General features: G+C 38.5%; 1 protein-coding gene across 13 annotated transcripts in view; it reads left to right on the top strand.

Annotated features, from left to right (window-relative positions):
• The first annotated feature begins 18 nt into the window (after positions 1–18).
• The window catches only part of ELP2 (elongator acetyltransferase complex subunit 2), a 49,059-nt gene continuing 25,826 nt past the window's right edge, over positions 19–23,251 (top strand). For 5 of the 13 annotated variants that reach the window (XR_014074776.1, XR_014074775.1, XM_081562407.1 and 2 more), the window contains exons 1-11: positions 19–188; positions 6,970–7,048; positions 9,977–10,047; positions 14,037–14,193; positions 14,594–14,671; positions 16,057–16,121; positions 17,223–17,289; positions 17,764–17,904; positions 19,041–19,136; positions 21,436–21,536; positions 21,718–21,849. Coding sequence is in view for 11 of the 13 variants with exons in the window: in XM_081562407.1 (XP_081418533.1) it covers positions 51–188; positions 6,970–7,048; positions 9,977–10,047; positions 14,037–14,193; positions 14,594–14,671; positions 16,057–16,121; positions 17,223–17,289; positions 17,764–17,904; positions 19,041–19,136; positions 21,436–21,536; positions 21,718–21,849 (1,125 nt within the window). In the remaining 2 variants the exon portion in view is untranslated. Of the gene's footprint in view, positions 189–6,969; positions 7,049–9,976; positions 10,048–13,455; positions 13,537–14,036; positions 14,194–14,593; positions 14,672–15,223; positions 15,428–16,056; positions 16,122–17,222; positions 17,290–17,763; positions 17,905–19,040; positions 19,137–21,435; positions 21,537–21,717; positions 21,850–23,251 lie in introns of those variants that run through there. The other 8 variants (XM_081562400.1, XM_081562402.1, XM_081562405.1 and 5 more) reach the window with 8 other exon arrangements.

Here is a 23,251-nt window from a genome sequence, read left to right as displayed (position 1 = left end):
CCGAGGGCGGAAGTGCGTGCCCAGGTTTCGGCCGCTGACCAGAAAGCAACATGGTGGCACCCGTGCTGGAGACGTCTCACGTGTTTTGCTGCCCGAACCGGGTGCGAGGAGCCCTGAGCTGGAGCCCCGGGCCTGGAGGGCTTCTGGCCTTCGGCACGTCCTGTTCCGTGGTGCTCTATGACCCTCAGGTGAGAGAAGTGGCCGGACCCCGGACCCCGTCACCTTCTGGCGCCACATCTGCTGTATATGCTCGGGGGCGGACTCTGTAGACGCTGCTCCAGAGCCTGGAGATCCGGTGTGCGGCCCGATCCCCTTCGGGGAGGGTGTTTGGGCGGTGGGCCTGTCTCTGGCGCGCGACACTCGCCTTTCGCCAGTCTCCTGCGCTGCGTCAGCCTGGGGTCACAGTGTCCTACAGGTGGCCTGTTAGCCGCAAATAGAAATTCAAACGATGACAACCTTTTCTGAAGCTTTCTGTGGAAACTGTAACACTGTTAAGGAATCAATTTGGGTTTGAAAAGATTTGCATTTAAATGTGGGTTAAAGCCATCTCACAGGTGCTATCTCTTTTTTTTAAGTTAAAGTTTTTGTTTTCTGTTTGTTTATAGCCGATGAACAATATTGTGATAGTCTAAGGTAACCAGTGAAGGGACTCACCCATGCATATACATGTATCCAGGGCTATCTCATTTTTGTATTTCCCTACGTGTTATTTAATAAACTTGCTGTTTTCAGTTTCAAAGAAATATCGCTTGCAGTTTAGCTTCGGGAGTGGACATTTTAAAGAATGTGCCATTAGGGCAAAGGTCCTAGGAGGTGGAGCTCCTAAGCACTTATCCATTCCCAGAAATGCACCCAATTGATTATTTTCTTGGCCTTTTCGCTACCAAACTTCTCAAGTGACTAGTTTCTGCATTCTTCCCTGAGGTCATTGTGACCCCATTCCCATTGGCTGATTTTGGATAACACAGTTAGTGTTGCTTCTCAAAAGAAGCCTCAGTATAAAAAGTAAAATACTGGGAATTAAAATGCAGTGCAGGAAATAGCATTTTTTTTTTAAATTTTACTAGTTTATTGCCAAATTCAGACTTAAATTGAAGAAAGTAGGGAAAACCACTAGACCATTCAGGTATGACCTAAATCAAATCCCTTACGATTATACAGTGGAAGTGACAAATAGATTCAAGGGATTAGATCTGATAGAGTGCCTTAAGAACTTTGGACGAAGGTTCGTGACATTGTACAGGAGACAGGGATCAAGACCATCCCCAAGAAAAATGCAAAAAAGCAAAATGTCTGTCTGAGGAGGCCTTACAAATAGCTGTGAAAAGAAGAGAAGTGAAAAGCAAAGGAGAAAAGGAAAGATATACCCATCTGAATGCAGAGTTCCAAAGAATAGCAAGGAGAGATAAGAAAGCCTTCCTCAGCGATCAATGCAAAGAAATAGAGGAAAACAATAGAATGAGAAAGACTAGAGATCTCTTCAAGAAAATTAGAGATACCAAGGGAACATTTCATGCAAAGATGGACACAATAAAGGACAGAAATGGTATGGATCTAAGAGAAGCACAAGATATTAAGAAGAGGTGGCAAGGAATACACAGAAGAACTATTCAAAAAAGGTCTTCATGACCCAGATAATCACGATAGTGTAATCACTCACCTAGAGCCAGACATCCTGGAATGCGTCAGGTGGGCCTTAGGAAGCATCACTATGAACAAAGCTAGTGGAGGTGATGGAATTCCAGTTGAGCTATTTCAAATCCTAAAAGATGATGCTGTGAAAGTGCTGCACTCAATATGCCAGCAAATTTGGAAAACTCAGCAGTGGCCACAGGATTGGAAAAGTCAGTTTCCATTCCAATCCCAAAGAAAGGCAATGCCGAAGAATGCTCAAACTACCGCACAATTGCACTCTTCTCACACTCTAGTAAAGTAATGCTCAAAATTCTCCAAGCCAGGCTTTAACAGTATGTGAACCATGAAGTTCCAGATGTTCAAGCTGGTTTTAGAAAAGGCAGAGGAACCAGAGATCAAATTGCCAACATCCATTGGATCATCAAAAAAGCAAGAGGGTTCCAGAAACACATCTATTTCTGCTTTACTGACTACACCAAAGCCTTTGACTGTGTGGATCACAACAAACTGTGGAAAATTTGAGAATACCAGACTCCTGCCTCTTGAGAAATCTGTATGCAGGTCAAGAAGCAACAGTTAGAACTGGACATGGAACAACATGCTGGTTCCAAATCGGGAAAGGAGTATGTTAAGGCTGTATATCATCACCCTGATTATTTAACTTATATGTGGAGTACATCATGAGAAATGTTGGGCTGGATGAAGCACAAGCTGGAATCAAGATTGCCGGGAGAAATATCAGTAACCTCAGATATGCAGATGACACCACCCTTATGGCAGAAAGTGACGAAGAACTAAAGAGCCTCTTGATGAAAGAGAAGAGTGAAAAAGTTTGCTTAAAACTCAACATTCAGAAAACTAAGACCATGGCATCTGGTCCCATCACTTCATGGCATATAGATGGGGAAACAGTGACAGACTTTATTTTGGGGGGCTCCAAAATCACTGTAGATGGTGACTTCAGCCATGAAATTAAAAGACGCTTACTCCTTGTAAGAAAAGTTATGACTAACCTAGACAGCATATTGAAAAGAAGAGACATTACTTTTCCAACAGAGGTCCGTCTAGTCAGAGCTATGGTTTTTCCAGTAGTCACGTATGGATATGAGAGTTGGACTATAAAGAAAGCTGAGCGCTGAAAAATTGATGCTTTTGATTTGTGGTGTTGGAGAAGACTCTTGAGAGTCCCTTAGGCTGTAAAGAGATCTAACCAGTCCATCCTAAAGGAAATCCGTCTGGAACATTCATTGGAAGAACTGATGCTGAAACTCCAATACTTTGGCCACCTGATGCAAAGAACTGACTCATTGGAAAAGACCCTGATCCTGGGAAAGATTGAAGGCAGGAGGAGAAGGGGATGACAGAGGATGAGATTGTTGGATGGCATCACCAACTCAATGGACATGAGTTTGAGTAAACTGCAGGAGTTGGTGATGGACAGGGAGGCTTGGTGTGTTGCAGTCCATAGGATCGCAAAGAGTCAGCCGGAACTTAGTGACTCAACAACCATGGACGCATGATACATAGGCGACCAGCTGGCAACTGAAAAGATGCTCAACATCACTAATGAGAGAAATGCAAATCAAAACCTCAATGAAGTATCACCTCAGACTGGTCAAAATGGCTGTCATCAGAAATAAATAATAAATATGGAGAGGGTGTGGAGAAAAGGGAACCCTCTTAGGATATTGGTGAGAATATAAACTAGTGCAGCCACTATGGAAAACAGTTCAAAGTTCCTTAAAAAACTAAGAATACAGTTACCATATGAGCCAGCAATCCCACTCCTGGACATATATCTGGAAAACACAAAAACCGTAATTCAAAAAGTTGCATGTACCACAATGTTCATAGCAACACTGTTTACAGCAGTCAAGACATGGAAGCAATTTATATGTCCATCGACATGAATGGATAAAGAGGATGTGGTGATAACACACACACACACACACACAATGGAATACAGTTTAGCCATGAAAAGAATGAAGTAATGCCATTTGCAGCAACATGAATGGACCTACAGATTATCATACTAAGTGAAGTGAGACAGAGAAAGATAAATGCCCTGTGGTATCACTTACATGTGAAATCTAAGAAAATGTTACAAAGGAACTTATTTACAAAATAGAAATAGACTCACAGACAGAAAACAAACATGGTTGCCTAACAGGAATGGGGCAGGGAGGGATAAATTAGAGCTTTGAGATTAACAGATATGTAATACAATATATCTTATAAAATAGGTAAACAAGGAGGACCTAGAGTATAGCATGGGGAACTGTGTTCAGTATCCTGCAATAACCTATAATGGAAAAGAATCTGAAAAAGGATAACTGAATCGCTTTGCTTTACACCTGAATCATTGTAAATCAGCCATACTTAAATTAAAAAGTTCCATCATCCCCCTATCTGTTGCAGAGTCAAACTTATAAATGAAATAGTTGTACTCATTTTTCTTGAGCTTGCTTGCCTCCTTCCAGTTTTTGTTTTGTTATTACCATGCACTCTTTAAAAACTTTTTTAATTTTATTGCAGTATAGTTGATTTATAGTGCTGTGTTAGTTTCTGTGTACAGCAAAGTGATTGTTATACATATATATAGTAGCTTGCTTTTGCAAATTCCCAACTCTGAATCCATCCATCCTTCACCCTCCATCCCCCTTGACAATGACAAGTCTGTCTGTGAGTCTGTTTCTGTTTTGAAGATAAGTTCATTTGTGTCATATGTTAGATTCCACATAATGACATTTGTCTTTCTTTTTCTGACTTTCCTAGTATGATAATCTTTAAGTTCATCCATGTTGCTTCAAATGGCATTATTTTATTCTTTTTTTATGGCTGAGTAATATTACCTTTTATGTGTATGAATATGTATATCGTATTTTCTTTATCCATTCATCTGTTGGTAGATATTTAGGTTGCTTCCATTTCTTGACTATTATAAAAATAGTGCTACTTTGAACATTGGGGTGCATGCATCTTTTGAATTCGAGTTTTCACCTTTTCCAGATATATTCCCAGTAGTGGGATAGCTGGATCATTTGGTAGTTCTATGTTTAGTTTTTTAAGGAACCTTTGTACTGTTTTCCATAGTGATTGCATCCATTTACATTCCTACCAACAGTGTAGCAGGGTAGACCACTGCTACAACCACTCGCTTTCCAGCATTTGTTACTTGTAGACTTTTTAATGATGGCCTTTCTGACTGGTGTGAGGTGATATCTCATTGTAGTTTCGTTTCCATTTCTCTAATAATTAGCGATGTTGAGCATCTTTTCTCATACCTCTTGGCCATCTGTGTGTCTTCTTTCTAGAAATGTCTAGATCTCATTTTTTGAAGATTTTTGTTGTTGTTTTTGTTATTGAACTGTATGAGCTGTTTGTATATTTTGGAAATTAAGCCGTGGTTGGCCACATCATTTACAGATGTTTTCTCCCAGTCTGTAGGTTGTCTTTTAGTTTTGTTGATGGTTTCCTTTGCTATGGTGTAAAAGCTTATAAGTTTGATTAGATCTCGTTTGTTTATTTTGCTTCTATTTCTGTTGCTTTGGGAGACTGGTCTGAGAAAACATGGATACAATTTATGTCAGAGACTGTTTTGCCTATTTTCTCTTCTAGGAGTTTAATAGGGTCATTTCTTATATTTAAGTCTTTAAGCCATTTTATTTTGTGGTTTGATGTGAGGGTATGTTCTAACTTTATTGATTTACATACAGCTGTCCAGCCTCCCTGACTCTTCTTGCTGGAGACTGTTTTTTCTGCATTGTATATTCTTGCCTCCTTTGTCAAAAATTAACTGACCCTAGGTGTGTGGGCTTATTTCTAGGCTCTCTGTTTTGTCCCATTGATCCATATGTCTATTTTTTTTTTTGCCAGTGCCACGTTGTTTTGATTACTGTAGCTTCGTAGCATTGTCTGATGTCTGGGAGGGTTATGCTTCTTGCCTTGTTCTTTTCCATGCACTCTTAACTGGCAAGATAAAGCACATAAAACCAAGGGTAAACTATACATTGGCCATCAACCAAGACTGTAGAAGCCTGTCTTTCTGGAGCTGTCTAATGGATTTGTACCCATGCCTTCTACCATATTTTTATTTTTAATGATAAATTGGTGGCTATCTCAGGGGATTTTAACATCAAGAAAAAAGGTGTATGGATCCTAAAAAGTTTTGTTTTGTTAAATATTGTTGGCTGGGTATTTAATTAAATATAGGAATAAATGTGTCATATGCTAAAGTGAAACTTTGAAGATGATGTTCGTTCAGCAAACTTTTGAGGCTAGCCTTGAACTGAGTGGCAATGACACAAAAATAATGGATTATGACTCTTGCCCATCAAGGAATTCTCATTCTGGTGAGAAAGACAATGAAATACTTTAAATCAGCGGGCTCCAATATTTTTGGCACCAGGGATTGGTTTTATGGAAGACAATTTTTCCACAGACCAGGGATGGGAGAGTATGTTTTGAAATGGTTCAAGCTCATTACATTTATTGTGCAGTTTATTATTATTACATCAGGTCCATCTCAGATCATCAGGCATTAGATCCCGGAAGTTGGGGGCCCCTGCTTTAAATTGTTTCCCAAACTCATATAACCCATATGTGAACTATATTAGCTTATGCAGATTTCCCTTTGTATACCTTTTTCTCAGCTGTGAGAATTCCCGTTGACGTGTAAGCAGGTATGAAGCCAGTGCTCTAGGCAACCGGTAGAGAAAGGGCTGTAAGAGGAGGGCCCAGTAGGCATAGAATCTCCAGCAGTGAGGCAAGTAGAGAAAGCCCAGGTGTGGAGTGATCTAGTGAAAGCAGCAGTCTGAGGATCTGCAGGGAACCTGGCCATAGGCCCTGAAGAGATCTAATGTCTGAGGACCTTCATAGTCGTGGGCTAGTGACCTTGTGTCATTAAGGCTGAAGAACCCAACACCAGATCAGCCATGGCACGCTAAGTAAGCCATAGTTTTGCATCCATCAATCTGCATTCCCTGAATGAAGAGATTTTTCTTTTGGTCAACCAAATTCTGGAATTTGTACAACTATGGTAAAAGTAGGCCATGAGACCAGTGAGAACATACGCCCTTGTCTAATCTGGGGTTTTGAGACAGGCTTCCTAGATAAGAAGAGGGCAGGGCTGAGAGAATGTGGAGTGGGGAAAAAAGCAGGAATGAATTTTTAAAAGTGAATGGATGGCTTAAGCCATTGTAAAGTTTATGAGTTAAGGAACGTGCTTCTGTTTGAAGTAATCCTGAACATTTTCTGAAATCTGATTTTTATTAATTTATTAGCTCCTCTGTGGGACACATTCCAACATACTAACTGGTGTTTTCTCTTCTAAAGAAAAGGGTTGTTATCACCAACCTGAATGGTCATGCTGCTCGAGTCAATTGCCTACAGTGGATTTGTAAACAGGATGGTTGTAAGTATTAATTTGACTTCTCTTAATTTAGCATTACTGTATCTGATATTATGTATTTAGAAAAATAGAAGAAAAATGATATGCCCAATGAAATATCTGACTTATACTACTTCTACTTTGTAGCAATTGAAGCATGAATAACACAGCAGTGCTTAGGATGAGGATAGAGGCAACCCCTTACTGAGGCAAGAACCCCGCCATTGCCCACAGCTTTTGATCCAAAGCCTGTATGCAGGGCTTGTATTGGAGCCCAGACTGGGATTCAGAAAATTCAGCCTGTAGGTGATCTGTTTCTGCCACAAACAATTGGTTTTTTAGGCAAGGCATTGCATTTTTGTTGACCCTAGTTTGCATCTTAGTAATATACAAACAGTAAAAGTTTGGACTAAATCAGTGAGTGATTCATGACACCTATGAGGTAAAAATTATTTTCTGAATAATACTAAGAAGTTATTCCTAGTCTTCATTCTGTCCCAAGTATGCAGTGCCATTTTCCAGTGGTTACATGGCTCAGATGGTAAAGCATCTGCCTGCAATGCGGGAGACCCGGGTTCGATCCCTGGGTTGGGAAGATCTCCTGGAGAAGGAAATGGCAACCCACTCCAGTACTCTTGCCTGGAGAACCCTACGGACGGAGGAGCCTGGTAGGCTACAGTCCATGGGGTTGCAAAGAGTCGGACACGACTGAGCAACTTCACTTTCACTTTCACTTTCACATAATGTGTGATGTTGCCACAGTTTAAACACAGGAGCAGATATGAAAATCCAGGTATATTCTAATAAAGTCAGACTTTAAGAGGTTTGCTGAAATATTAAACAGTGCCTTTCTTCTTATTAATTTTTTTGTTTTGGGAAATACAGGGTTTCCTCCTATTAAAAAATGTTATGTTAGTTCTTGTTATTTGTAAGTGAACTAATATACAAGTATTTTTCAAATTTCTCAGTTTTAATTTCTGTTGTGATTAATATTGGCACACATAGCCTATATAAACAAAAGGTCTTTGGGGTCCTCAAAAAATTTTACGAGTGTCAGTGAGTCCTGATATCAAAACATCTGGGAATTGCTGGACTAGATTATCTCCAGGTCTCTTTCATCTCTGAGATTCCACGGCTCCAGAATTTTTATTTTAACATCGCTTTTAGATGGACTTCTAAAATCCTGTGGAGTTTCCTCACGTGTCTTAACTATACCTACTATAGTGTTCTTATGGACTCTGAATTAATTTTATTTTTTGATTTTGCAACTAGTTATTGAGAGCATTCTGAGCCAGGCCCAAAGGCAGAATTTCCTGAATTAGTGAGACTTGGCTATGGTTTTATCTGTGACATTTAAAAAAAGTTTAATAGGCTACTTATTACAGTTGGTAATGCAGGGTTAGTCACATTAGGTCAGTAAAAACCATTAAATAGTAGAAAGAGTGGCTGTTAGTGCATATATTAAAATACAACTGTAATTATATTAATTGCCACCAAATGACATCAAACCCTACTTGAATTTCAGTATAGGGATTCCTTTTAAAGTATTAATTTGGGCTTATATCTGTTATCTTCCCTTTAAAAGTGAGGTTACATAAAATGAATTGCTTGCGTATCACTGAAATCTATTATAGTTATGATTGATTTTCTCAGAATTGAATTCTGTTGCCAGATAATTCAGGTACTCTTTCTAACCCATATATCAGTGACATGAAATTCTAGTGATATTATTTTATATTTTTAAAACATCTGATTCTTATCACATTACTTTCATGTACCTTAGAGCAATTATCAGAATCATATAGTTAGGTCAGTGGCTTAATTGCCATGACACATGAAGAAATTAAAGCCCAAGATAGCAGCTGGCTGACAGCAGGCTTAGGATATGAGCCTGGGACTTTTGAGTACAAATCTAATGTGTTTAGATAGTCCACCAGCTGTTTCACCTAACTATCTAGACATAAGCCAGCAGAAATAAATAAATGGAAAATCCAAACCAAATTATATTAGATTATTTCCCCTTTTTGATTCTTATTCATTTTCTTCTATCAATAAGAAGTAAATATTTGAAGGAGCTATTTTGAAATATGTGTTTGATTTCAAAAATATTTCATGTGCTTGATAGCACCAGCTAACTGTAGTGGCTGGTATATGTTATTTCTACCCGAAGTGTTTAGCCTGAGTCTTATAAGGAAACAACCAGACAAATTCACATTGAGGGACATTCTGCAAAACAACTGGCCTGGACTCGCATGGTAACAAAAGGAGAAACTGGACAGTTATTCAGGATTAAAGGAGACTTAAAAGATGTGTCAATCAAATGCATAATGTGTGGTCCTTAGATTTTTGACTAAAACAGAAGTTACAGAAGACATTACTGGGACAATCTTGGGAAATTTTAATATGTATTATTACATAACATTACTGTGTCAGTATTAACATTCTTAAATGTGATAATTATATGTGGTGGCTCAGTGGGTAAAAGATCCACCTGTCAATGCAGGAAATGCAGGTTCGATCCCTGTGTTGGCAAGATAGATCCCCTATTGAAGGAAATGGCAGCCCACCCCAGTATTTATGCCTGAGAAATTCCATGGACAGAGAAGCCTGGTAGGCTACAGTCCATGGGGTCACAGACAGTCAGACACGACTGAGCGACTAATCAACAACAATGTAGGAGAATGTTCCAGTTTTTGAGAAGAATAGGGTAAAATATCTTAAGGATCAAAGGTCATCATGCCTCCAACTTATTTTTGAATGGTTTGTCAAAAGCAAAAATGGAGGTATGTGTAAATGTACATACAGAGAGCAAGATATTAAGCAAATATGGCAAAATCTTAACAGTTGGTGAATACAGGTAAAGGTATGTGAGTTTTGTTTTTTCCATAGCTTTGAAGTTTTTCAAAAATAGTTGGGAAAAAAATATTTACTGAGATAATAATTTTTTTTCAGCTCCTTCAACTGAATTAGTTTCTGGAGGGTCTGATAATCAAGTGATTCACTGGGAAATAGAGGATAATCAGGTGGGTAGACATGTTTATGGTCATAAGAAATGGCTGTCATATCTACATTTAGTTTCAATTTTTCCTGTCATTTTTCTTGTGTTCCTCCTTGAAGTTCCTCATTCTTGCTTATCAGTAATCCAGATCCTGTATCTTCCATGTGTCATAGGTCCTGTCCGCTTCCTTCTAATACCTGCTTCCATATTCATAGGCTGTTAGTCATTTCTGTGAATTTTTTATCATTTGAAATAATTTACAAAGTGCTCTCACATGGGCTATTTTGTTTTCAGTGATCACAAAAATTCATACTGCTGTGTGTATAGGACAGTGGTTGCCTTGTGGATATAGATTTATATAATTCTGCATGATGTTATAATATGCAGTACTGGGTGTGCATGGACCTCTACGGATGGATGTTTAGGTTGGTTCTAGTTTGAAGCAGAGATTAAAAATGTGAAGTTGGTGCATCAGATATTTGAACACCTGTCATGCAGAAGATACAAGTGAGGCAGAATCCTATTCCTGAATTGTGCATATATATCGAAGGCAAAATGTGCTTAAATAACTACAAATTTGTTCAATAAGTACAAAAGTGGCTCTGTGGGTGAGTGCTTGGACTTGCTGTACCACAGCCATGCCGCTGTGAAAGTTCAGTAGAGATTTAAGAGGCGGCCCTTGAGTTAAGTTTAATAGTATGAGATGATTTTCTTAGGAAGAATTAGAGTTGAGGATTCTAGGTAGGAAAAATGCATGAATCAAAGCTCAGGTAAGAAAGAAGACCATTTGCTCAGAAGTATCCAGTTTTCACCATAACCTAAGATGTCTTAAGGGCAGGGCTTTTCGAGCTCATTCAGAGAATTATTCATCTTTAAGCTCTGTGTAAAAAGGAATCTGTGGCCTCTGTGGGAAAACAGTATGTATACTTCTCTTAGAGAATCATTAAGTGTACATGAGCATAGTGAAGGCTCTGAAAAGTTCTGACATGGACAGACCTGCTCATCTTTTTCAACCAGTGTTTCCTTCAAGTCTGATTCCCCACCCCCCTTTTAATTCCCTTAGCATCCATTGTAACTTTGAGGAACACAGTTTTGGAAATATTTCTCGGTACCACACGACGGGCAGTAGAAGTGTTACTTTTCTAGTAAGAAGAGGAGGAGACGATCTTGTGAGACTTTGAGTTCAAGAGTTTGTTCTTTATGAACAGGCATTTGGAAGTCATTCAGGATGTCTTGCGTGGAAAATCCCATGGACAGAGGAGCCTGGTGGGCTTCTGTCCATAGGGTCATGGGAGTCGAACACGACTTAGCAACTAAACCCACCACCAGCAGCAGGATTTCTAAGCAGTGGAGTACGTATGTCAAAGGAAAATGAGTCTGACAGGAGTGTGCCAAATTGGGATAGGAAAAAATATGAAGGAAGAGATATGAAATGTATTTTTGAAGGCAAAATGATTTTGGCATTGACTAGATAGTTGTCAAAGGAGTGGGAAGCTCGTGGGTAGAGAAGTGAGAAATCAAAAACAGTGCGATTCTGTCTCCAGGCCCTGGAAGAAAGATGCTTCTACAAAGCAAAATAGGCAAGTGGGAGGGAAGATGTTGTAAACATTTTACTTGTATTGCTGGCCAGACACCCAGACTTGTCTCCAGAGAAAGGGGCCACGTGTGGAGGTGGGGATTGTGGAATCACTTAGACTTGAATGAGAACTGCAAAGGCTTATGTAGCAAAGCAGCTCCTATCTGGACTTATCTTGGCAGAGGAATTCAGAGAGAACCACTTGAGCACTCATTTTTGAGACCTTGAGCTGAGACTTGCAAGACTCTTTTGTCAGTGCTGCCCTAAGCTTCTGTCAGTAGAGAGACTTTCAGGCTAAGTATCTGCTGGCAGACAGCAAACTTAGACATGGACCAGAAAGGAGGCTGAGGCCAAACAGGAAGAGGAGGAAGATGAAAGGCATCAAAGAGGGATGAAGGGAATGAGAGGATTTGGGGGAAGGAGTTACACATTGTAACTTTAGAAGCTAAAAGGTTCTGTCTGGTATGCATTTTCATGCACACAGGTGCTGACTGCGTCTTGATGTCTGATAAAAGGAAATAGTTCTAAGCTGGCATAATGTGAGATTTGAGTCTTCGACCAGTGGGCATTGTTTCTTAACAAGCTGGTGAACTTGAGAGATTTGTTTTGTTGGAGCTTTTAAGATTCTCTAGTGGTTGGAATACAATCCTGCTTAAAGATGTGAAGTGACATAGAAAACAAATTTTTGATTGCCATAGGGGAAAGGGGATGGGGGTGGGTTAAAATTAAGAGCCTGGGATTAGCAGATATAAACTGTATAAAATGAATAACACAACTAGGCCCTACTGTATAGCACAGGAAACTTTATTCAAAACCATAATAGGAAAGGATTTGAAAAGGAATATGTATAACACAACGTAACATTGTAAATCAATGATACTTCAATTTAAAATAAAATAAAATAGAAAAAAACAGATGTGAAATGAGTTTTTCCATAGATTTAACATTTGAGAGGTAATTATACAGACTCAGATAGCATTAGCAACTGAGTGGACATGAATTTGAGCACTCTTCAGGAGATAGTGAAGGATGGGGAAGCCTGGAGTACTGCAGTACTGGCGTCTCAAAGAGTTGGACACGACTTAGTGACTGAGCAACAACAATAACAATAAATTTTAAATACGGGAAAGTATAAAGAAGGAAAAAGACACAAAATTTCTGTGGCTAACATTCTAATGAAGATCATTACATATCTCTAGTATTAATTATGTACTAAAGTGATTTTGTTTAGTTTTAAAAAGTGTTTTTTTTTTCAGAGAACTCAAAGGTTGATGACTATAGGAAGTTAGTGTACAAAGCCTTATACATAACTATTAATTGCCTTTTTGAGTGGCAGAGTTCTACTTAAGTAATTGGTAAAACAATTGAGATATTTAAGACACCTCTATTTCAGCAGACAACATTTTACAAAACATACATCTCAAGGAAAGTGGTAAATCTTACATATTTGAAACTCTAAAAATACAGACCCACAATAACAGAAATGATACAACAAGGCATAATCTTGCATGGCAAGCAGGAAGACTGATAACCAGGTAGGATTTCCCAGTTTTTGCCAGTTCTTCATTTTGTAGCTCTTCTTGATACATGCAAGTATTATGAGTGGATGCTGAAAAAACTTCGTATAAGTTTGATGGAAAACAGAACATTTACTCAGTCCCAAAACATAATCTCACATATTACCACCAAAAAAAAATTTCATAGTGAAAAAACATGGTTGACACTACCTTTGCAAAAATATCAAAGGTAATTTCACTGATAGTGAAACAGGCTGACATTGTGTGTCTCCTGGTGTGTTACACTGATGTTGTGACGACATCACAATGTCAGCCCTGAATCTGTTCATGGGGAGACGCCAGACCAATCGTAGAGGAGGAGCAGTCCACAAATCTGGCCTGTAGTCTTCAAAAGTATCAATGTCATGGATGTCTTTCCATGGTGATAAGCAAGCATTATCTTTTTTGTTGGCTTAGAATATAAGTCTAAAATTATTTAATCAGTTTCCTATTAATAGTTTTTTTCCTATTAATACTTTTAAGTTGATTGTAGTTTTCCTGAAGAGTGTGTGATAAGTATCCTTTTGCATTTGTCTTTTATTATCTGTTAACTAGTGCTGGTCTCTCAGAGTAGGTTCTCAGATGTAAGATTGCTATGTCAAGGGGTGTGCACATTTTGTGTGTTGTTAATACGATGAGACAGACTTCTCACAAGTTTTATGTTCTTCTCAGCTTGTTAAATCGCTAAGTTGTGTCTGACTCTTTGCGACCCTGTGGACTGCAGCACGCCAGGCTTCCCTGTCCTTCGCTATCTTAGCTTGAGAAGACTTATTTCTGGGTCAGGAATTTTAACAGTGCCTTTAATCCTCTGATTCTACTTAAGTGCAGGTGAAACTGATAATTCTTTTATTTAACATAGCGTTTTTGTTATTTGTGATTCAGCTTTTAAAAGCAGTCCACATCTACGGCCATGAAGGACCTGTTTATGCAGTGCATGCTGTTTACCAGAGGAGGGCACCAGACGTTGCATTGCACACGCTGATAGTGTCTGCAGCTTCTGATTCTACTGTTCGAATCTGGTCTAAACAGAGTTCTGAAGGTAGGTTTAGAGACATTGTTCCAAACAGATGAAATAGTAATTATCAAATGAACAGCATCTTAGAAGAGCATCCTCATAATTTTTTCAGTCTTTTGAGCAGTTTTTGAAATGTTAGAATTCTAATCTACATGTTTTTTTCTTTTGCACTTTTCTAGAATTCCTGTTTACCAAATTGTTGATAATGTAAATTCCTTCAAAGCCTTTTCGTTTAAGTCTTTTTGTTCTCTGTAACCTTGTTCTCTTGTAACCTTAAAAGCTGACCATTTAAATTCCCATTGTCACTGGGGGCTCAGGACTGACTTCTCATCTCCCTTCTGATGTCCAGGGTTCTGTTGATGCCACTGGACCTCTCCAGGTGGATAAGCTGAGTTAGTTGTTCATGGTGTGTTTTATTTCTTAGTGACATGCCTTCAGACCTTGAACTTTGGAAATGGATTCGCTCTGGCTCTCTGCTTGTCTTTTTTGCCTAATGCTGATGGTGAGTTTCCTGCTAAGTGTATATTAAAAGAGCAATGTATTTTTATATCTCCATACAACCAGGACCTAAAAGAAACATATTGGATCTTAATCTTGTGTCTAAATATTTTCAGGAGACAAGTTGAGAGACATGGATAATATACTTTTGTTCTCAGTGGTCAAAGGATCTGTGTATAAAACATACGGTTAAGGGGGTGGCTGTTAGAAACTTCAGTAGCTGTTAAAAATTTAAGTGATTTAATATGAACTCGAGATTGATACTCCTATTTATCAGATAATATGGTCAATATAGATGAAATTTGGGAAAATTCCTTAGCTGTGTAGAAGGTGGAGGTCTGGGATAAGTGGAGAAAGTACTAAGGATGGGCCCTGTCAGCATTTCTCTCAAGGTGACAGCCCCTGCCCATTGAGCACAGTGACAGTTTGCTTCAGACCACTTAAAATCTCTAAACAAAAAATGTCCTTTTGCTGGGAAGCCTGTCTGTACCTGTCTTTGATTATTCTCCACCAGGATGGTGGCCAGTGCACGTCAGACAGTCTTGTGGCTCCTCAGTTCCCTGGAGGACAGAGCTCGTGGTCAGAGGCTGGGCCTGGAAACCTCCAGGCTCTTTTGCCCTCTGCAGTGGGAGCTGCAACTCCGTGGTCTCACGTGATGTTCCACTTTCTGCCAGGGCTCCCCAGGAGGAGGAACTGCACACGTTCTGTTTTGGTTTTCGTTACATAGAATTTGATTTCTTCGCATCTGCATTGAGGCTGAGTGACTGGAGTTTTTTGGCTTTTTTTTTTTTAATTGATTTAAAGAAAACTAATTTTACAGTCACACCTTTCATAGCTTTTTAACAACGTAGTTATATATGTGCTTTTATTTTGTTCTTTAATTACTCTGTGGATTTTGTTTTATTATCAAATTCTCAAAGCGTAGGGTCCTCAAAGTAAAAAACATACCCTTAAATCTTTGTGCAATAACCAGGATGCTGGGCTCTTAGTCGCTTTCCTGGATTTTTTATTATTCACTTGGGCTAATGATTCCTATTAAGTGTTCTGGCTGATATGGTTAAGTGCTCCCAGCTTGTTTTTACTGCTGAGCTCTTTTTACTGCTCCTTCTATCGTAAATGACACAGAACAGAGGAGAGGATTCTGTTAATAGTCATTCGTTGCCAAGTATCCATTTAATGGAACATTCTAGAATATTCATTTTATTCCTAAAGATGTTTATTGAGGGCTTTCAATTTATTTGTTCAGTTATGTGGGAAATAGAAGTCAAGGCTCTACCTAGAACTTAGGACCCTGCATAGGTGATTGTCATAACATAGGATGGACGTTATGATGTTGTATGATGTTATATGTTATATGATGCTTACAGTGATGCCTCTTTTTCCTCCTAGTGCCGGTATTAGCATGTGGCGATGATGACTGCAGAATTCACTTATTTGTTCAACAAAACAATCAGGTAATTGTTGATGTTTCTTTTAGAGGCTAGAATTATATTCTGCTTAATTCCATATCTTAAGACAGACTTTCTAGATTATAGAATTTGGGGAATGTTCTAATCTAAGCTGACCAGTCCAATAGGAGAATCTTCCGACAGTCCTCTGTCAGACTGCTTGTCCCTCTTTGATCGCCAGGTATTCTGCTGCGGCTTTGGCCTCCCAAGTCCAGAGTTGTTGCGGAAGACAGGTCGTTAGGTGGGGAAGAAGAGAGGGAAATGTTGTAGTAGTATTTTTCCTTAAGAAATTTAAATGAAGTATAACATACCTACTGTGAAATATACCCCTAGCAGTGATTATTTGTCCTTATAATCTTTTCCTGTTCTCTGAGTGGTTAAACCAGAGGGAAGTTTCAGAAAGAGGGTTGGTTAACCATAAAGCTCATTTAGTTAACAGTGAGTGAGTGAAAGTTGCTCAGCCATGCCCGCTCTTTGTGACCCCATGGACTATAATAGTCCATGGAATTCTCCAGATCAGAATATTGGAGTGGGTAGCTGTTCCCTTCTCCAGGGGATCTTCCCAACCCAGGGATTGAACGCAAGTCTCCCGCATTGCAGGTGGATTCTTGACCAGCTGAGCCACCAGGAAAGCCCAAGAATACTGGAGCACATAGCCTATCCCTTCTCCAGGGGATCTTCCTGACTCAGGAATCAAACCAGGGTCTCCTGCATTGCAGGTGGATTCTTTACCAGCTGAGCTACCAGGGAATCCCTAGTTAATAATAGAGATACTTGTTTCTTTGCATTTTAAAAGAAAGTTAAAAGTCATTGTGTTCAGCCGCCCAGCTTTTTTCTATATTGTATCCACAGCCATTTTACCTTGTGAACAGTTGGTGTATTTGGGGACTACAGATGTTATCTACTCATGACTACTCAGTTAGATGATATAGATGATGACATTTTTTTCATTCCCAAGTGAGAACTCTATCTTATGACTGATCAGAGAGAGTTCCCAGTTTTTTAAAGAAATGCAGGAGGGAATGGCTGAGATCAAATGAAGTTACTGATGTACATTAAAGTATTAAATTCTTACATTAAGTCCTGTGATTTTTGTTATCTTACTAGTTTCAGAAAATGCTTTTTCTCTCTGGACATGAGGATTGGATAAGAGGCGTGGAATGGGCAGCCTTTGGTCAGTATGAAATATTGCTAAAGTACGTATAGTGCAGACAAGTATGTGTAACTTTCAAAAAAGCAGCTTCTTATGTTTTAACATTTTCTTTGTATGTGACACTTTTCTGTTGGCCCAATTAGAAAAGAGGATACTTATCCTTTGTATTAAGTATTAGTTGGGATGGTAGATGATGACATAAGTTGATCTTTACAAGAGGACACTAGCTATTACATGTGCAGACATTCTTGAGAAGTTCTTCGTAGAAATTAGTAGATTGTATAGGAATACCAAATATTATAACTGTTTATTAGCATTTTATGTGTATTTGTCAATGTCATTGAAAATGAATATAGGTTAAATGAATGAAAGATAGGAAAGCAAAGTCTAATTTTTTCAGGAAATCTAGAAATGTGTATATTGTAGAAGAAAAACTCGTATACTTAAATTTAAGAATAGAATGTTTTAAAAATAATAATACGTTTTTTTAACTAGGAAGAGATCTTTTCCTAGCAAGCTGTTCACAAGATTGCCTGATACGCATATGGAGACTGTATATAAAATCAACATCTTCAGAAACTCAGGAAGATGATGATATAAAACTGAAAGAAAATACTTTTACTGTAGAAAATGAAAGTGAGTAATAATGAAAATGTTTGATGCAGTAATTCTTAGATTTCCTGCGTGATTTGTTTATTTGTATCACTACACACATATATGAAGGTTAGGTTTTCAGAAGTGTCAGATTCCTAGCTGAAACTTACACTGTGCATTTTTCCTTTTTTTTTTTTAATGTGAGAGTAAGTCATTTTTAATATATGAAACTTACTTTTCTAAACCATGTTAGGTTTTTTTAGTTGCTGAAAATGTTTAGTATTTTCTCAATAAATTAGTTTGTAAAATTTTACTTAAATTGCAGTTTTAGCATAGGAAGATCTAAAGAAATAATGTGAATTATTTGTACCTTTGTTGGAGGATATTCATAAGAGACAACTAAATTCCTATATTTGAATGGTATATGTAGTTCTGATTTTCTTACTGTCATCAGAACAGTACCCCTCCATGGTAGGTTCTGTTGGAATGTTGTATTTAAAGGAGATAATTTTCTATGTGTATTAAAATCATAAAGTTAATCCTTACTAAACATTGTTCATCCAGAAATACTCTTCTTTGTTATTACTCTTCTTGGTTATAACACCCATTAGAGTTGAGATTTGGTGACAGATTTATGGAGAGAACCAAGAAATACTATAAGCAGCATATTGTTTGCAAATACGAAAATTTTTGTGATATTTTCATTAATTATTTTGTTTGAAATTTAACAGTACTGATTTAACTTCCTTTATTTTTGCATTTATCTTGGGGGTATTGTTTCTTGTTTATGGTAGTTTCAGACTATTTCACATAATGAGTGAGGATAGCAAAGGAGGCCGGCATGTCTTTTTTGTTTTTTAATTATAGTGTAAGAGTCACTGTCCCTGAAAATTTAAAATAGAACATATCCCTTTATTTTTATTTATAGCTAAGTAGGCAAAACATAAATAAAAATGTATACATCTTTAGAATTTATATATCTTTTTTATCCTGTAATTTTGAACAAGGAGTAAAGTTAATGAAATTTAGAATTAATGTTTTTTTGTTGAATCTAAATCATGTTCTGTTCTGATTTTTTTTTTTAATGTAATTGTACAACTGAGTTGGTTATGAAAATGTTCCTTTTAAAAAGAGCTTTGTGAAAAGAATCCCCCCCCCCTTTTTTTTTTTGGTTGTAGGTATTAAAATAACATTTGCGGTTACTCTGGAGACCGTACTGGCTGGTCATGAAAACTGGGTAAATGCAGTTCATTGGCAGCCTTCATTTTACAAAGGTAGGAAGAAAAACAAACAAAAGTCCTCATTTCAGTTAAATCTGACTCTCAGAATTTTAAGCTGACCAAATGAAGTAGAGGATATTTTTGAGTGTTATTAGAAATCTCAGGGCCTCCCTCATGGTCCGGTGGTTAAGAATCTGCCTTCCAGTGCAGGGGACACAGTTTCGATCCCTGGTCTGGAACTAAGTTCCCGCATGTCACAGGGCAACTAAGCCTGAGAACCACAACTGCTGAGCCCATGTACCCTAGATCCCATGCTCTGCAGCAAGAGAAGCCACTGCAATGAGGAGCCTGTCCACTGTAACTCGAGAGAAGCCCCTGCTTGCTGCAATTCGAGAAAGGCCTAACAAAGCAGCGAAGAGCCAGTGCACCACAGTGAAGACCCAACCCAGCCAAAACAAACAGATAATTTTAAAAAAGAGAGAGAAATCTCAAGTATAAGACATTTCATGTTGGCAAAGTATAATACTATAACCCATTCAGCTAGCTCTTCAGTTGCATTGAAAGTTGTATTTCTAAGAGGGAAAAGTATGATTCCTGCTTTGATGCCAAAACTGCCATAAGGCTTTTAGCTTTTTATCTTTAAAGTTTTTACCTGGTCCTTGTGGGAATTTAAGAGAAATTGACTTTAAGCCAGCTTCACTTGCTCCTTTACCCTGGGAAATACAAAGTTGGTAAAACCAAGCTACATCACTTATGACTAAGTAAAGATTTTCCTTCTTTCTTTTGCCCTTAACCTCTGTTTATGGAGTGATGATTGTGTGCACTTTCGAGTTGGCACTGAGGTGTAGAGCTGAGCGTGGCAGCAGCCCTGTTTTCTCCTCCCAGCCCCTTCCCCAAGACAAGAATAGAGAGCAGTAGTAATAAATGCTCAGGTAACACCATCCAGCTTTTATGTCACATTTGCTGCAGTTTAAAAAAAAGATGCATTAGATATTATAGGACTTCCCTGATGGTACAGTGGATAAGAATTGCCTGCCAGTGCAGGGGACATGGGTTTGATCTCTGGCCTGGAAGATTCCACATGCTGCAGAGCAGCTAAATCCGTGTGCCCCGACTACTGAGCCTGCGAGCCACAGCTGAGCCCACGCACTGCAGCTACCAAAGTCCGTGCGCCTAGAGCCTGTGCTCCACAGCAAAAGAAGCCACCACAGTGAGAAGCCCTCGCTCCCCTACTCGCCACAACTAGAGAGAACCTGTGTGGCAACGAAGACCCAGCACAACCAAAAATAAATTAATTAATTAAAATAAGAGATAAATTAGATATAGATATTGGGGATCCTATGTAGTTTTTCCTGAAACCTTCCCCCTCCTTCCTTCCCTTAAGGCTGAATTCAGTTATTCCCATGCAGTTTTTATCCTTTTATACTACACATTTATGTAACCATAAACAAAATTGTTTTATAGCTGTTAAAACGCTATCAATATGCTTGTACAACCTGCCTTTTTAGCTTAATACAATCAGCTATGTAGTACAGTACTGTAATAAATGTATAATACTTTCACACAAATAATAAAACATCTTTAATCTTAGAGCATTGTACCTTGTAAAGTACGATAGTGCAGTACAACAGCTGGCATACAGGGACTGGCATTAAGTGAACAGGCAAGAAGAGTTACTGACAGGAGGAGGGAGAAGAGGTGGGAGATGGTAGAACTGAAGGGTTGTCAAAAGATGAAGGCCAGGCTGCATTTTCACTCAACACCTGATGTTGATGGCAAAGGATTGGTTCTTTACTAGATTCATTTCTATTTAAGCCTCTTGAAAAAATGATTCAGTGATGTCTGGGTAGCAGCTCTTTTTTTCTTGTCATAGATGACAAGGTAGCACTGGATTGCATTCTGAATGGCTGCTGCAGCCTTCGTGTACTGGTCTGCGTTCAGGTCCTTTGCCTCCTCAAATAAAATCCTCTTGCCGTTTCCTGTGTCATGAATCTCTTCAGTTCTTCAGTTTCTTTTTCCTCTCTTCTCTCTTCGTCCTTTCTGTGGGCCTCCAGTTCTTCACTGGAGGTCTTCATTAGAAAGCGCCTCGTATCGCACAGCAAGGAGTTCAGTGAAGTCACCCTCTTGCAGATCTAGCTTGAAATAAAGATACTGTACCACTGGACTCTATACAGTGCTGTAAAGTACACAAAAGCATGATCACTTGTAGAGGATGCATACAGGTGACAAATGTATGCTAGATATGTGAACTAACTTACGTGACTGGACATGGTGAATGCACTTTGCCTCTATGAAAGTGTGCATTTGAATTTTTTATTTAGAGGACTTACTGTAGTTTGTTTGTTTTCTTTAGATGGTATCCTACAACAGCCAATGAGATTGTTGTCTGCCTCAATGGATAAAACCATGATTCTCTGGGCTCCAGATGAAGAGTCAGGAGTTTGGCTAGAACAGGTAAAATGTGAATATTTAAGCAACAGAAAAATGAGTTTATTAAGCAGTAAATCCCAAGTCTGTGTTCCTAGAGCTACAGATGTTCACTCTTTGTGTATGTAAAATAAGTGAGAACATAATCTCTGGAATCTTTCATTTCCATTGTGAGAAATTATAAACTTTTCTGTGTATTGTTGAGTAGGTTCGAGTAGGAGAAGTAGGAGGCAATACCCTGGGATTTTATGATTGCCAGTTCAATGAAGATGGCTCCATGATCATCGCTCATGCTTTCCACGGAGCATTGCACCTTTGGAAACAGAATGCTACCAACCCAGTAAGGAAAATGCTTTTAAATCATTTCTGATCAAATAGAATAAATCATAAGTGAAACCTAGGTAAACAGTGTTGTTTTACCTCTAACACTCTTCAGAAACATTGTAGAGGCATTTAAGTTACAGATGACATCACTTTTTCTGTAGATGTTATTCTGTTGTGATACTAAGTAAGAAACTTATACTTTTCTAAGGATAAAATTCCAACTGTCTAGCATTATTGCGATATTAAAATTTGCACATAGTTAAATTTTTTACATAAGTGAAGTTTAAACTGCATAAATTTTAAGCTCTCCCTTAAAGCTATGTACATTTGGTGATGAGAGTTTTTCCTAAAATGTTTAATTTCTTCGTCTTCTGCAAGATAATGTAATTTGATATTTTCCTATTGGATAGCTAGGTGCTCCACTGATAATTTGTTGAGTTGTTGAATGACTGACTAACATAAGGGCATTTAGAAGGAACTCTTATTTTATGATGGAATATATTAATGCTCTCAGGGGCTCTTGATATGTGTAATTCTAAATGATCCTGCAAATATTGGGCTTTTCTAGATCTTTCTTACACTTTTTACTCTCTTGGAGAGGGATAATCTTCCTCTAGGTAAGTATAATAGCTGCTTTACAGTATTATTCCAATCTCTTACTTTCTAATTTGCTTCCAGTCTGCTTCTCTGGGTTTGGGGAAATGGAATGACAGGAATAGTGTTAGGAGCACGTGGATCTTGGCCCCAGAACTTACTAGCTGTGTTTTTGAGGACATTACCGAACCTTTGTCTCAGATTCCTCATCTGTAAAATATGGACAGTAATAACACCTACTGAGAGGGATTTTAGAGTTTTGCCAAGAGAACGCACTGAGCAAACACCCTCTTCCAACAACACAAGAGAAGACTGTACACATGGACATCACCAGATGGTCAATACCGAAATCAGATTGATTATGTTCTTTGCAGCCAAAGATGGAGCTCTATACAGTTAGCAGAAACAAGACCGGGAGCAGACTGTGGCTCACATCATGAACTCCTTATTGCCAAATTCAGACTTAAATTGAAGAAAGTAGAGAAAACCACTAGACCATTTAAGTATGACCTAAGTCAAATCCCTTAACGATTATACAGTGGAAGTGACGAATAGATTCAAGGGATTAGATCTGGTAGAGTGCCTGAAGAACTATGGATGGAGGTTCGTGACGTTGTACAGGAGGCAGTGATCAAGACCATCCCCCAGAAAAAGAAATGCAAAAAGGCACAATGGTTGTCTGAAGAGGCCTTACAAATAGCTGTGAATAGAAGAGAAACGAAAGGCAAAGGAGAAAAGGTAAGATATACCCATTTGAATGCGGAGTTCCAAAGAATAGCAAGGAGAGATAAGAAAACCTTCCTCAGTGATCAGTGCGAAGAAAT

The sequence above is a fragment of the Giraffa tippelskirchi genome, chromosome 14, assembly GCF_054371585.1.
Source record: "Giraffa tippelskirchi isolate mGirTip1 chromosome 14, T2T-mGirTip1v1.2.pri, whole genome shotgun sequence".
NCBI lineage: Eukaryota > Metazoa > Chordata > Mammalia > Artiodactyla > Giraffidae > Giraffa > Giraffa tippelskirchi.
This window is presented reverse-complemented; position numbering and strand designations above follow the sequence as displayed.